The sequence below is a fragment of the Pristiophorus japonicus genome, chromosome 15 (assembly GCF_044704955.1).
Source record: "Pristiophorus japonicus isolate sPriJap1 chromosome 15, sPriJap1.hap1, whole genome shotgun sequence".
Taxonomy (NCBI): domain Eukaryota; kingdom Metazoa; phylum Chordata; class Chondrichthyes; family Pristiophoridae; genus Pristiophorus; species Pristiophorus japonicus.
This window is the reverse complement of record NC_091991.1, coordinates 86,382,891-86,396,548: the sequence shown is the minus strand read 5'-3', so window position 1 is coordinate 86,396,548 and position 13,658 is coordinate 86,382,891. Positions and strand designations below refer to the sequence as shown.

The 13,658-nt window shown below is 48.3% G+C and overlaps 1 protein-coding gene across 5 annotated transcripts in view; it reads left to right on the top strand.

The window, feature by feature from the left end:
* hipk2 (homeodomain interacting protein kinase 2) overlaps positions 1–13,658 on the top strand; it is a 331,427-nt gene that overhangs the window by 32,090 nt on the left and 285,679 nt on the right. For all 5 annotated transcript variants that reach the window (XM_070900688.1, XM_070900687.1, XM_070900685.1 and 2 more), the window contains exon 2: positions 11,207–12,293. In XM_070900688.1, coding sequence (XP_070756789.1) covers positions 11,207–12,293 — 1,087 coding nt within the window. The remainder of the gene's footprint in view (positions 1–11,206; positions 12,294–13,658) is intronic.

Here is a 13,658-nt window from a genome sequence, read left to right as displayed (position 1 = left end):
CCAGCGAGAGCCATGTTCCTTTAAGGAGTAGGCCATTCAGCCCCTTGAGCCCGTGTGATTCAATTAGATCATGGCTGATCTGTACTTGCCTTTGTTCCATATCCATTGACAAGAAATCGCGTGATCTCAGTCTTGAAAGCTTCAGCTGTCCCCCAACAACTGCCGCCTCTTGGAGGGTAATCAGAATTTTTAAACTCCAGAAATGTGTTTGTAACCGTGCAGTGGAAAGATTGTTTTTTGCAGTTGAGGAGGAAGTCACAGTAATTGCACATGAGGCCATTTTGTATCTTTAGATTAAGTTGAAGAATGTCCTCCCATGAAGGTTTGGCTGGTTGAGGCCTGTCACTGGATTGTATAAATGAAGCTGTCCAAAAGGAGGCGGGGGATGTGGGGGGAACAAAATTCATTCTCATCTTTCCAATTACTCCTGTTACCATAGTGACCCTGTGTCTCGAGCACATACAGAGCCAGGATGCCAACACCCAGTGCCTTGCCCTCTGTGATTGATAGCTGCTGCCCACACCCACATTAAGCAAAGAGAGAATCTTTATGGCTGACGAGAAGACTGCTAACTGATTTAATCACAACGCAGTGCGAGATACTTGAATCTTTCTTCATTCGGGCTGCTCTCGGAGAGTGTGAGGAGAGGTTGATTTTATTTTTGAAGCAATTCTTGCAGCAATAAGGAAGTAAATGAGTAATAAGGCTACTTTAAATAAAGCATCTTTCAAGTAAAGCTTTTCAAACCATTCAATCCCAATATCATTTGTGAAATCGTCAGATCACTCGAATTGCCACGAGGATCCCTGTGAAGGATTGGAAGAGTCAGCTTTGTATCACTGGGGTAGAGATTACCCAGACTGTTGAGCAAATGTGTAACCCCTGCATAACCCACAGTGGTTATAGAGGGGCTTCATCTTTCGTTTATTACTAACCTCATTTTTCAGCCCTCTTGCCCCTTCCACTCCTGGGGGTGTTTTCTACAGGGGCCTTTTGCTGGAGGATGGTTATATAGCCATGACTCCTGTTGAGGGCTCCACATTCATTCCTGCGGGTGTGCCGTTTTGCAGGAAGACAGTCTCCCTCCTTAAAGCTTACCGTTTATAGTTGCCCAACGGCTTTACTGGTAAAGGCAGTGTGTAACTGAGCCACGCAGGCCTGGAGTTCTATTTCCTGTCTGTGCTGAGCCAGATGCTGCGCCCCGAGGGGTTACCACAGATTGTCTCCGAGCCAAAGTTGCCATTCCTGATGTCCGTCTGGTCGGTCTCTCCTGATGGACGATGCGAGAGTGCAGCTGAGGACAAGGCCAAGTTACACTGTGAGGCCCTCCATAAACAAGCGGCCTTCTAACACTCGCTGGCTAGGCTCACACATGAAAAATGGCCACTTGCGCGAGATATTGGAGCGGTACCCAGCCGAGATGGCACCTTTCAGGGATTCAGAAAAGGGCTGAGAGATTTCAGTTATGTGGAGAGACTCGAGAAGCTGGGATTGTTCTCCTTAAAACAGAGCAGGTTAAGAAAGAAAGACTTGCATTTATATAGCGCCTTTCATGACCACCGGATATCTCAAAGTGCTTTACAGCCAATGAAGTACTTTTGGTGTATCGTCACTGTTGTAATGTGGGAAACGCGGCAGCCAATCTGTACACAGCAAGGTCCAACAAACAGCAACGTGATAATCACCAGATAATCTGTTTTTTTTGTTATGTTGATTGAGGGATAAATATTGGCCAGGACACCGGGGATAACCCCCCTGCTCTTCATCGAAATAGTGCCATGGGATCATTTATGTCCAGGGCCTCAATTTAACGTCTCATCCAAAAGACGGCACTTCCCGACAGTGCAGCACTCCCTCAGCACTGCACTGGATTGTCACCCTAGATTTATGTATTCAAGTCCCTGGAGTGGGATTTGAACCCACAACCTTCTGACTCTGAGGCGAATGTGCTACTCACTGAGCCATGGCTGACACTGCTGGGGAGATTTAAGAGAGATGTTCAAAATGATGAGGGTTTATGATAGGGTGAAATTGTTTCCAGTGCAAGGAGGATCGGTAACCAGAGGACACAGATTGAAGATAATTGTCAGAGGAGAGATGAGAATTATTTTACGCAGCGAGTTGTTACGATCTGGAATGCACTGCCTGAAAAGGCGATGGAAGCAGATTGAATAGTAACTTTTAAAAGGGAATGGGATAGATACTTAAATAGGAACATATTGGCAAGGCTTTGGGGAAAGTTCAGAGGAATGGGACTAAATGGATAGATCCACCGAAGAACTGGCACGGACTCGATGGGCCAAAGGGCCTCCTATTCTGTACGGTTTTATGATTCTCTGAAAATCCTGGGAGCTTTTGAATTGGAAAGTAACATCTGAACCTGACAGCAGAAATCTCTCTAAGTGGAAGCCCTACGGGTCAAGTATTAGGTGCTTAAACTGCAGTGGTTAATTAAACTCATTCGGCCCCTCCCACACCTAATTAGTGTGACAGTAATCCTTCTGATTGGAGTCCTTGGCCTGGGGCTGCTATGGTGAGGAACGTCTGGGTCGACGGCTTCAACTGAATCAGTGCGTATGTGTTGAAAACTGCAAACCTTTTGCTTTGTTCCAGTAATTTGTTTTTCCTCTTTTAAATTCCCCACCCAGTTTCAGTATCGAGTATTCCCAGGCAGGTGGAGTATAGCTTCAAAGTAGAGTAAAGCTTCTTCGACTCTGCTCCCATTCTAAACCCCTGCTGCACCAATATTAGTTTGTTATTTTCTATTTCCCCGCACAAGCCAGATTCTCAACTGATGATCTTGAGCTCAACCAAAACTCAGCTGCCGTGTCCAACTCGCACCAAGTCCCGCTCACCCATCACCCCTGTGCTCGCTGACCTACATCGGCTCCGGTCCTGCAACGCCTCGATTTCAAATTTCTCATCCTTGTGTGCCAAACACTCCATTGCCTCACCCCTTCCTATCTCCGTAACCTCCTCCAGCCCCACAACCCTCAGAGATCTCTGTGCTCCTCCCTATCTCCGTAACCTCCTCTAGCCCCTACACCCCTCTCTATCTCCGTAATCTCCTCCAGCCCCTACACCCCTCCCTATCTCTGTAACCTCCTCCAGCCCCACAACCCTCCCTAGCTCCGTAACCTCCTCTAGCCCCACAACCCTCCCTATCTCCGTCACCTCTTACAGCCCCACAACCCCCAGAGATCTCTGCGCTCCTCCAATTCTGATTTCTTGCACACCCCTGATTTTATTGCGTCTTTCATTTTCTTTGCTTGATTATAATCGCTCCACCATCGGTGGCCGTGTCTTCAGCTGCCTGGGCCCAAGCTCTGGAACTCCCTTCCTAAACCTCTCCGCCTCTTTACCCCTCTCTCCTTTAACTTGCTCCTTAAAACCTACCTCTTTGACCAAGTGTTGGCCACCTGTCCAAATATCTCTGTGGCTCGGTGCCAAAGTTTTGTCTGAATAAGGTCTTGTGAAGCGCCTTGGGATGTTTGTACTATGTTACAGGTGCTATATAAATGCAAGTTATTGTTACTGATGGGCAGTTTTGTGCAGTGGCCCTTGTCTGCTATGAAATGGACAGCCATTTATGTCCCAGTTTGGGACTAAAAGCAGGGAGAGGGAGACCCCTATTACCTCTAGTTTCTGAATGAAAATGAGCATAGGGTGTACCTGCACCCAGGGAAGGGAGGGAGAGCTGCCACTGTGTGTAGTGGTGTGTCGGAGGAGTGAAGTTACAGCTGATAGCAATGCTCGGTGATATTTATAATGGTTATCTCTGGCTGCCAACTCCCACTGCAGATTGATCAGAGAGAGAGAGAAAGCGATACGATGGATACAGAGAGAGATTTCAAATCGGCAGCAGGAGTCGATACTGAAATCGAGATGAAGGGAATCGCCATCTAAATATTGTTCATTATCAGCTGCTCCAGGTCCCGGAAAAATAGAGAAGAATGGGGACAGACAGACAGACAGAGATAGACAACCTACCTTCGTACCTCAGGGCGTTCCAAAGCGCTTTACAGCCAATGAAGTGTTTTTGAAGTGTGGTCACTGTTGTAAAGTAGGAATTACAGCAGCCAATTTACGCACATCAAGCTCCCACAAACAGCAATGTGATAATGACCAAATAATCTGTTTTTGTTATGTTGATTGAGGGATAAATATTGGCCAGGATCCCGGGGAGAACTCCTCTGCTGGTCTTCGAAATAGTGCCATGGGATCTTTTACATCCATCTGAGCACTGGAGCCTAGATTATGTTCTCAAATCTCAGGAGTGGGACTTGAACCCACAACCGACAATCCGAGGTGAGAGTGCTGCAGCTGAGCCAAGGCTAACAGCGACTCTGCCCGTCCAGGGTTGTAGCAGTTAAAGGGGTGCTGCAGCAAGCCAGGAGAGCCAATCGGGGTCTGCAGGATCCAATCAATGAGAATTGCAGCTTGGTTGGGGAGTGTGTGGGGGGTGGGGGGGTGTACTGTTTCCTCATACGCTCGCTCAACACACCGGGGGCACGGTAATGGATGATCTTACCATATGTAGCAGCGCTCCCGGCTTCAGTCCAGGTTCCCACCGCTGATATGTTGTTTAAAAAAAAAAAAAAATAAATCAGAGACAGCCTAGTATGACAGGCAGAGGGAGAGATGAATTGAAACGAACATCGGGAGGGCGGGTTAGAATCATAGAAATTTACAGCACGGAAGGAGGCCATTTCAGCCCATCGTGTCCGCGTCGGCCGACCAAGAGCTACCCAGCCTAATCCCACTTTCCAGCTCTCGGTCCTTAGCCCTGTAGGTTACGGCACTTGAAGTGCACATCCAAGTACTTTTTAAATGTGGTGAGGGTTTCTGCCTCTACCACCCTTTCAGGCAGCGAGTTCCAGACCCCACCACCCTCTGGGTGAAGATATTTCCCCTCAAATCCCCACTAAACCTCCTACTAATTATTTTAAATCTATGCCCCCTGGTTGTTGACCCCTCTGCTACGGGAAATAGGTCCTTCCTTTACAGTCTTATCCAGGCCCCTCATAATTTTATACACCTCAATGAGGTCTCCCCTCAGCCTCCCCTATTCCGAAGGAAACAACCCCAGCCTATCCAATCACTTAAGTAACGGACACTGAGAATGTGCTGTGTCAGATGTGTGCTAGATGTGTTTTGGTTCAGGATCACTAATACTTTACGTGTAACCCACAACTATTTTGGTAGACCAATAATCAAGTGCCCCCTGATTAAAGGGGGGCACTAAACCAACACATTAAACAAATTAACCTTTTGACCATAAACTTAAATCAAATAAAAATTTGGTTGCCGGGGGTGATGATGCACTCAAGTCCCTCCGGCGCCCATCTCTCGTGGAAGGCCGTGAGCGTACCGGTGGACACCGTGTGCTCCATCTCCAGGGACACCCTGGCTCGGATGTAACCGCGGAAGAGAGGCAGGCGGTCTGGATCGGCTGATGGTGCCCTTGGCCATGCCCAGGTGCAGTCCTACGAGGAGGCCCTCGAATCTGCCCGCTCCCCTCCGCACAGGGTGCCCAAAGATCAGGAGTGTGGGAGTTAAGTGCAACCAGAATTTGAGGTGCAGCCCCTTCAAATAATGGAATAGGGGCTGTAACCTCGCACATTCCATAAAAAAATGGAACATGGACTCTTCCAGACCGCGGAAGAGAGGCAGGCAGTCGGGCTGAACGACCCCCTCGACCGTTCACTGCCTGGACCGGCTGATGACTTGTACCCACAGTCCCAACAATCTGGAGTGCACCCATGATAGCATGAGTCGGGAGGAGTCACAGGAACAATCAAACGCCCTTGTTATAGGAATTGGATACTGTAAGCTTACACGTGCCTCCCTGTGGATATCCGCAAGGCATCGGCTGTTTACTTCAGTAAGCTGCAGCTCCATTTTAAATCAGCAGGTGGATTTATTTAAGAAAAGTGAATAACACTCTCAATGAATTTCAATTTATTTCATAATAAGGGTACAGGGGAGATTTACGAGGATGTTGCCTGGACTGGGGAATTTTGGCTATGAGGAAAGATTGGGTTTGTTTCCTTTGGAACAGAGGAGGCTGAGGGGAGACCTGATTGAGGTGTATAAAATTATGAGGGGCCAAGATAGAGTGGATAGGGAGGACCTATTTCCCTTAGCAGAGGGGGCAACAACCAGGGGTTATAGATTTAAAGTAATTGGTAGGAGGTTTAGCGGGGATTTGAGGGGAAATTTCTTCATCCAGAGGGTGGTGGGGGTCTGGAACTCACTGCCTGAAAGGGTAGTAGAGGCAGAAACCCTCACCACATTTAAAAAGTGCTTGGATGTGCACTTGAAGTGCCGTAACCTACAGGCTATGGACCTAGAGCCGGAAGGTGGGATTAGGCTGGACAGCTCTTTTTGGCCGGCGGACACGATGGGCCGAATGGCCTCCTTCCGTGCTGTAAGTTTCTATGATTCTATGATAATACTCCTCGTAACATAGAAAATAATGAAAATGCCATATCGTCTCTGTTAATTGGTCAGTCAAGTTGCATTTAACCAGTTATTTCTCTGAACGTGACCTTGCTCTCTTGAGGTCTGTCTTCCTTACCATATCGAAGGGCCGAATGGCCTACTCCTGCACCTATTTCCTATGTTTCTATGTAACTGCTTGTGGGCTGAATTTGACTGGTCACCACTTTAAGGTGAATGACACCAAGAAGCCTTTGTGGCAAAATAGTTGGAAATCCCGAAACGTGGCATGCTGCTGGGAATGGGAATGAGAGGAATTCTATTTATAGAATAAATACCAGCTGAACACAGAGGTGAGAATTTTCGATAGAAGTTTTGGACCCAAGAAAGATAGATTGGAGTATTTTCTAAATGGCGAGAAGCTAGCAACTGCAGAGGAGCAAAGAGATTTTGGAGTCTCAAGTACACAAAGCTAGAGATCAGGTACAAAGAGCAATCAAAAAGGCCAATGGAATGCTGACCTTAGGGGCTGGACTACAAAGAGGGTGAAGTTATGCTGCAGCTGGACAGAACCTTGGTCAGACCCTGTCTGGAGCACTGCATTCAGTTTTGTGTACTGAACCACAGAAAAAGCTATATTGTCCTTGGAGGGATACAGCACAGATTCACCAGAATGATACCAGGGCTTAAAGGGTTAAACCATGCCTTTGTTACCTCTAGACTTGACTATTCCAATGCACTCCTGGCTGGCCTCTCACATTCTACCCTGCGTAAACTAGAGGTGATCCAAAACTCGGCTGCCCGTGTCCTAACTCGCACCAAGTCCCACTCACCCATCACCCCTGTGCTCACTGACCTACATTGGCTTCCAGTTAAGCAGCACCTTGATTTCAAAATTATTATTTTCAAATCCCTTCATGGCCTCGCCGCTCCCTATCTCTCTAATCTTCTCCAGCCCCACAACCCCCCGAGATATCTGCGCTCCTCTAATTCTGCCCTCTTGAGCATCCATGATTATAATCGCTCAACCATTGGTGGTCGTGCCTTCTGTTGCCTGGGCCCCAAGCTCTGGAATTCCCTCCCTAAACCTCTCCGCCTCTCTACCTCTCTCTCCTCCTTTTCAGATGCTCCTTAAAACCTACCTATTTGACCAAGCTTTTGATCACCTGCCCTAATTTCTTCTTGTGCAGCTTGGTGTCAAATTGTTTGTCTCATAACACTTGAGGTGACTAGCATAGATACATTTTAGGGAAAGCTAGATAAGTTAGATACATGAGGGGAAAAGGAATAGAAGGCTATGTTGATGGGGTTAGATGACCACCAGACATCTCGAAGCGCTTTGCAACCAATGAATTACTTTTGGAATGTCGTCACTGTTGTACGGTGGGAAAAGCAGGGTGGGAGGAGGTATGTTTTTAACATGAACATGAGCATGGACCTGCTGGGCCGAATGGCCTGTTTCTGAGCTGCAAACTTTATGTAATTTTAATAAATGTTCATCACAGCAGAGCAAAGCTCACTCCCAGTTTTGGATTCGGGATGAGACAATAAACTTGGGCTATTTGTCCTTCGGCCAAAGGACTTGGGAAAGTTAGGAGTTATTTGTGATCAGCGTTTTCTTTGCAGTCACGACACTTCATGCAAAGCATTTGACACCCGCCACGAGACTCTCTGGCTCACCAGTGACCCTTTGGCAGCACCGTGTTGGGTGGGCAGAGGTGGGGTGGGGTGCATTGTGGAGGTTGAATAGCGCGCAGTAACAATTCAGCGACCCAATTGAGACACTCATTCCCAATGCCGAGTCTCCCTACTTCTTCGGAGGTACCTGGGGAGGTGCTGAGCAGAGCCAAGGGCAATCAAAGCCAGAGAGGTTTACCCTTGGGCCTCAGCCATTCGTTTATTCAATATTAGCAGACCAATTTACCGACCCATCCACAGCCTCAGAAAGGTGTTTCACATGGGGGGAACATTGGAACATTGCCCCGTAATTTGCGGTCAGTGGCAAAGCAAAGACATTTGCCGCTGACCCCGAAGTAAGCTTCCCAGAACGATCTCGCCAGCAGTTCGGCTTTTCTGACATTCAGTTGAGATCAGTGTAAGTTAGTGGGGAATCCTTAACGCGAGCTGTCAACAAGCTGTCTCAGCAGCGAATCACAATGCAGAATTCTCACAGACTGGGAACCAGGAAGTGAGTAAGTTCCTTTTATTCAGACTTAAAAAAAATATTACAGAGAGCAAAACAAAGATTGGGGCTCTCGCGTGGGGAAATGGTAAACCTGAAATAAAGAAGAGCAAACTTTAAAAAAGTATACATATTTTAAAGTTTCTCAAATTTTAATTTTTATTAAAATTGATAAATTTTACACTCCACAAAATTAAAATTAGTTTTTCAGGGCCATAATGTTTGTTAAGCAGTCAATACGCTGTTAAAACCACAGTTACACCTAATCCAACAATGTCTAACTTTTAATGGGGTATTTAACAGCAATATTACCGTGGAAAAGCCCAGGTTTTCGTCTGTTTCTCTGATTTCGCTGATTACACTGATTGCGGGCTTTGGCGGGGGGTGGATTAGGGGGTGTGGGCACAAGCACAGTATAGCCAGTGTCGGAGTAGTGGATCTCTGCATTAGGATGCACATGCGCTAAATCCCACAGTTGTGGTCAGTTTCAAAGGGGTAGTAACAGCAAATGCTGTTTATTGGCTGCTATTACCCACCCCAAATTCGGGCCAATAGGAACAGGAGCAGACCATTCAGCCCCTCGGGTCTGCTCCGCCATTCAATTAGAGCAGTGCTGATCTGCCTTTACTCCTTATCCCTTGATACCATTACCTAACAAATATCTATCTGTCTATCGCAGTCTTGAAAGCTCCAATTGACTATCAGCATCCACAGCCTTTTGGGGAAACGGATTCCAGATTTCCACGACCCTTGGTGTGAAGAAGTGTTTGCTGACTTCACTCCTGAATGGACTTTCTCCAATTTTAAGATTATGTCCCCACCAGAGAAAATAGTTTCTCTGTAGTATGGGTTACCTCAACGTTTCACTCTCCCTGCTGATGGTTCAATGGGTTAAGGCGCTTCCCTTATATGTCACTGTGCTGTAGAGACGAGCAGGGCCTGGGCCCAGGCCCCTTCCCCGAGTTGTACTGTGGGCGGGAGATGGCATGGTATGAGACCGGCGAGAGAGCAAGACTGAGGTGATGCCCTCCGCAGTGGAATAGCATGCCCATGCGCCCTGTCAGTGGGCTAAAACATGAGGAGTGGCTGCCTTGGGCGAGGTAGCCGAGGTTGGCCATAGCCCAGCAAGGGTCAGCACCTCGAGGAGGAGAATACTGCAGTGAATGTACTTTAGTGCTGCTGCAGACACTGAGTTATTAGGAAACTCTGAGTGAAGCAAGATGTAAACAAGTTCCGAATCGAGGCCTTAGTCTCTGAGCTGTTTACTAAAGTGATCCCTGAGATGGATAACGTTGGCCTGATCTGAAGTATTGTGCTGTTTTTAGATACTAAAGCCCGTCAGGATTTGCAGCTTATGCTCACAGAATCTGGAGCTCCAGATGTCTTGAGAATGGGTGTACATTTTAACCCTTTACAGACCACAGTGATGCAAAAAAAAACATTGGTGGAGTTTGCCACACCCCCACTGACCAGAACCTTATTCCCCAGTGGCCAAGTATGGTGCATCTGGGCTATTGCTGTGCACAAGCGAAAAAAGAAAGGCTTGCATTTATATAGCAACTTTTACCACCTCAGAACCTTCCAAGGGGCTTTACATACAAACCTACAAAATAATTACAGGGCTTGACAGGGTAGATGCAGGGAGGATGTTTCCCCGGGCTGGGGAGTCTAGAACCAGGGGTCACAGTCTCAGAATAAGGGGTCGGACATTTAGGACTGAGATGAGGAAAAACTTCTTCACTCAGAGGGTGGTGAATCTTTGGAATTCTCTACCCCAGAGGGCTGTGGAGGCTCAATCTTTGAGTATATTCAAAACAGAGATGGATAGATTTTTGGATATTAAGGGAATCAAGGGATATGGGAACAGTGCAGGAAAGTGGAGTTGAGGTAGAAGATCAGCCGTGATCTCATTGAATGGCAGAGCAGGCTCGAGGGGCCAATGGTCGATTCCTGCTCCTAATGCTTATGTACTTTACAGCCAATGAAGTACTTTTGAAGTGTGGCCACTGATGTAATGTACGAGACTCAGCAGCCAATTTGTGCACAGCAAGGTTCCACAGACAGCAGTGTGATAATCTGTATTAGTGATGCTGGTTGAGGATTAAACATTGTCCAGGACACCAGAGAAAACTCCCCTGCTCTTCTTCGAAATAGTGCCGTGCGATCTATGTTAAAGGCGCTATATAAATGCAAGTTGGTGGTGAGCCGCCGCCTTAAACCACTGCAGGCTGTGTGCTGATGTTGTTGTAACAGTTTGGTACAACTGAGTGGCTTGCTGGGCACTTCAGAGGGCAGTTAAGAGTCAATCACATTGCTGTGGGTCTGGAGTCACATACAGGCCAGACCGGGTAAGGACGGTAGATTTCCTTCCCTAAAGGGACATCAGTGAACCAGATGGGTTTTTTATGATAGTTTCATGGTCACCATTATTGACACTAGCCTTTCAGAAGTAGTCCATTGGCTGTAAAGCGATTTGGGATGTTCTGAGGTGATGAAAGGCACTAGAGCAATGTAAGTTCTTCTTTCTTTCTTTGGCGGGTTTAGGAATTGTAGCCCTCAACCTTTGCTTTGTTGTCTGTGCAGGTATGGCCTCGCAAGTGCAAGCCTTTTCCCCTCACACAATTCAGTCAAGTGCCTTCTGCAGTGTGAAGAGACTGAAAGTGGAGCCGGGTTCTAACTGGGATATGACCGGGTATGGTTCGCACAGTAAAGTCTACAGCCACTGCAAGAGTTCGAGCGTCGCCCAGTCAGCAGTCAGTGCCTCGCTTCACGTCGCCAATCCCGCTCTGTCCTACGAACAGACGGTGATTTTCCCGGCCAGCGCCGGCCACATTGTCTTCACCACAGCAAGCAGCACATCGGGCGTGGTGGCCGTGTCGGCCCAGGCCCTGAGCGGCCCGCAGAACCTGACCCGCCGCACCACCGTCAGCCTCCTCGACACCTACCAGCGATGCGGCCCCAAGCGCAAGAGTGAGGAGCTCGAGAACACCAGCAGCGTGCAGATCATCGAGGAGCATCCGCCAATGCTTCAGAACGCCACCAGCGGCGCCACTGTTGCCACGGCAGCCACCTCCACCGCCACCTCCAAGAACAGCGGGTCGAACAGCGAGGGAGACTACCAGCTCCTGCAGCACGAGGTGCTGTGCTCAATGACCAACACGTACGAGGTGTTGGAGTTCCTGGGCCGGGGCACCTTTGGCCAGGTGGTGAAGTGCTGGAAGCGAGGGACCAATGAGATTGTGGCCATCAAGATCCTGAAGAACCACCCTTCCTACGCACGGCAGGGCCAGATTGAGGTGAGCATCCTCGCCCGCCTAAGCACCGAGAGCGCGGATGACTACAATTTTGTCCGGGCCTACGAGTGCTTTCAGCACAAGAACCACACTTGCCTTGTCTTCGAAATGCTGGAGCAGAACTTGTACGACTTCCTGAAGCAGAACAAGTTCAGCCCACTGCCCCTCAAGTACATCCGGCCCATCCTGCAGCAGGTGGCCACAGCCCTGATGAAGCTCAAGAACCTGGGCCTGATTCACGCTGACCTCAAACCAGAGAACATCATGCTGGTGGACCCAGTCAGGCAGCCCTACAGAGTTAAGGTGATCGACTTCGGCTCGGCGAGTCACGTGTCAAAGGCTGTGTGTTCCACTTACCTACAGTCCCGGTATTACAGGTACGTTCAGGCCTTCTTTACCTCTGGCGCTTTCCTCGTGCTCTGTGTTGAGCTGGCTTTGCTGTGTTGCATTAATTTGGAGTAACAGAGTGCGGCTAAATTCAGACACCCAGAAACAGCCCTGTCGTTCATATTTTTATTTCTTCGGAGTAATTTCATTGTCACTTTTTCCGGCGGGTCAGTCGGCCAGGCCTCAAACCTGGCTCCCCAGCCACTTCATAACAACCTAAGAACATAAGAATTCGGAGCAGGAGTAGGCCATTTGTCCCCTTGAGCCTGCTCCGCTATTCAATTAGATCATGGCTGATCAAAGCCCTGTAGCCCAGGAGGGCCCGAGCCTGCCTGATGTGACTCTCCGCTCTGATTTTCCCCTCTCCTTGCCCCCTTTCCTACCCCTGGCCCCTCCCCAGGGGAGACATCCCACAGAAGGAGGCCGAGAGATCAGAAAGTGTGAGGAGCAGGACTCGAACCTGCGGCTGTCCACATGCTCTTTGACCCCCACTACTGGTGTCCCCCAAAAAGAGCTGTCAAGTGGTTGCTGCCTTGTGGCACAGCTGCTGTGACGTGCTGTCGGAACTGATGTCCGATCTTTGAGTAAGTATTTAGTTGTTTTATTAAATACCAAATTGATTTATCTCGCGTGCTGCTTATGAAACAGCTTGCAGTGCAAGCAATGTAGAACCAATGCTCTTCGGATTTCAAATTCCCCATTGCACCCAGCTCGGTGGCTAGGTTCAATGCGTAGATGTGTCGGCCTCCCAGGAGAATTGGGAGTGTGGAATGCATTCAGTGCTACTGATGGCAAGATGCGACGACATAATGCCTGCAATCGCCTGGGATTACTATCAATGTGGTGGGTCTCTCCAACATTCACGCAGCATTTGTGTGATCAAATATACTTTGTCGAGGAATGAAAGACTCATTGGGCGGGATGAAAGGAAGGACGCACTGCCCATCTCTTTTTAACACAACATGCAACTGAATTCGTAATTCATTTTATTTTCTGGTTTTGTAAAGCCTGAACCGTGCGGTCTACTGAGATCCCAGGGAGCAGTCCCTGTACGGGAAGAATGCCTGCTGACAGGGCCAGACACCGCAGCACCACAATTGGTTTATTTTTGCTTGAGGACACTGACAGGTTTCTTTCTGTTTACCTTCCTTGCATTTTCCAAGGAGATGTTGAGAGGATGCAGAGCTGAGTGTTAATTTAATATTGAAGCCTTTCCAGCTACTTCCGATAGTAAACTGGTCTGTTCCTAGCAGAGATGTGCTGCGAAAGTGTAATGAGTGTGGAATTACCCCCCCTCCCCCCCCCCCCCCCCCTATATATATATATATATATACACACACGCACACCGCACGCAC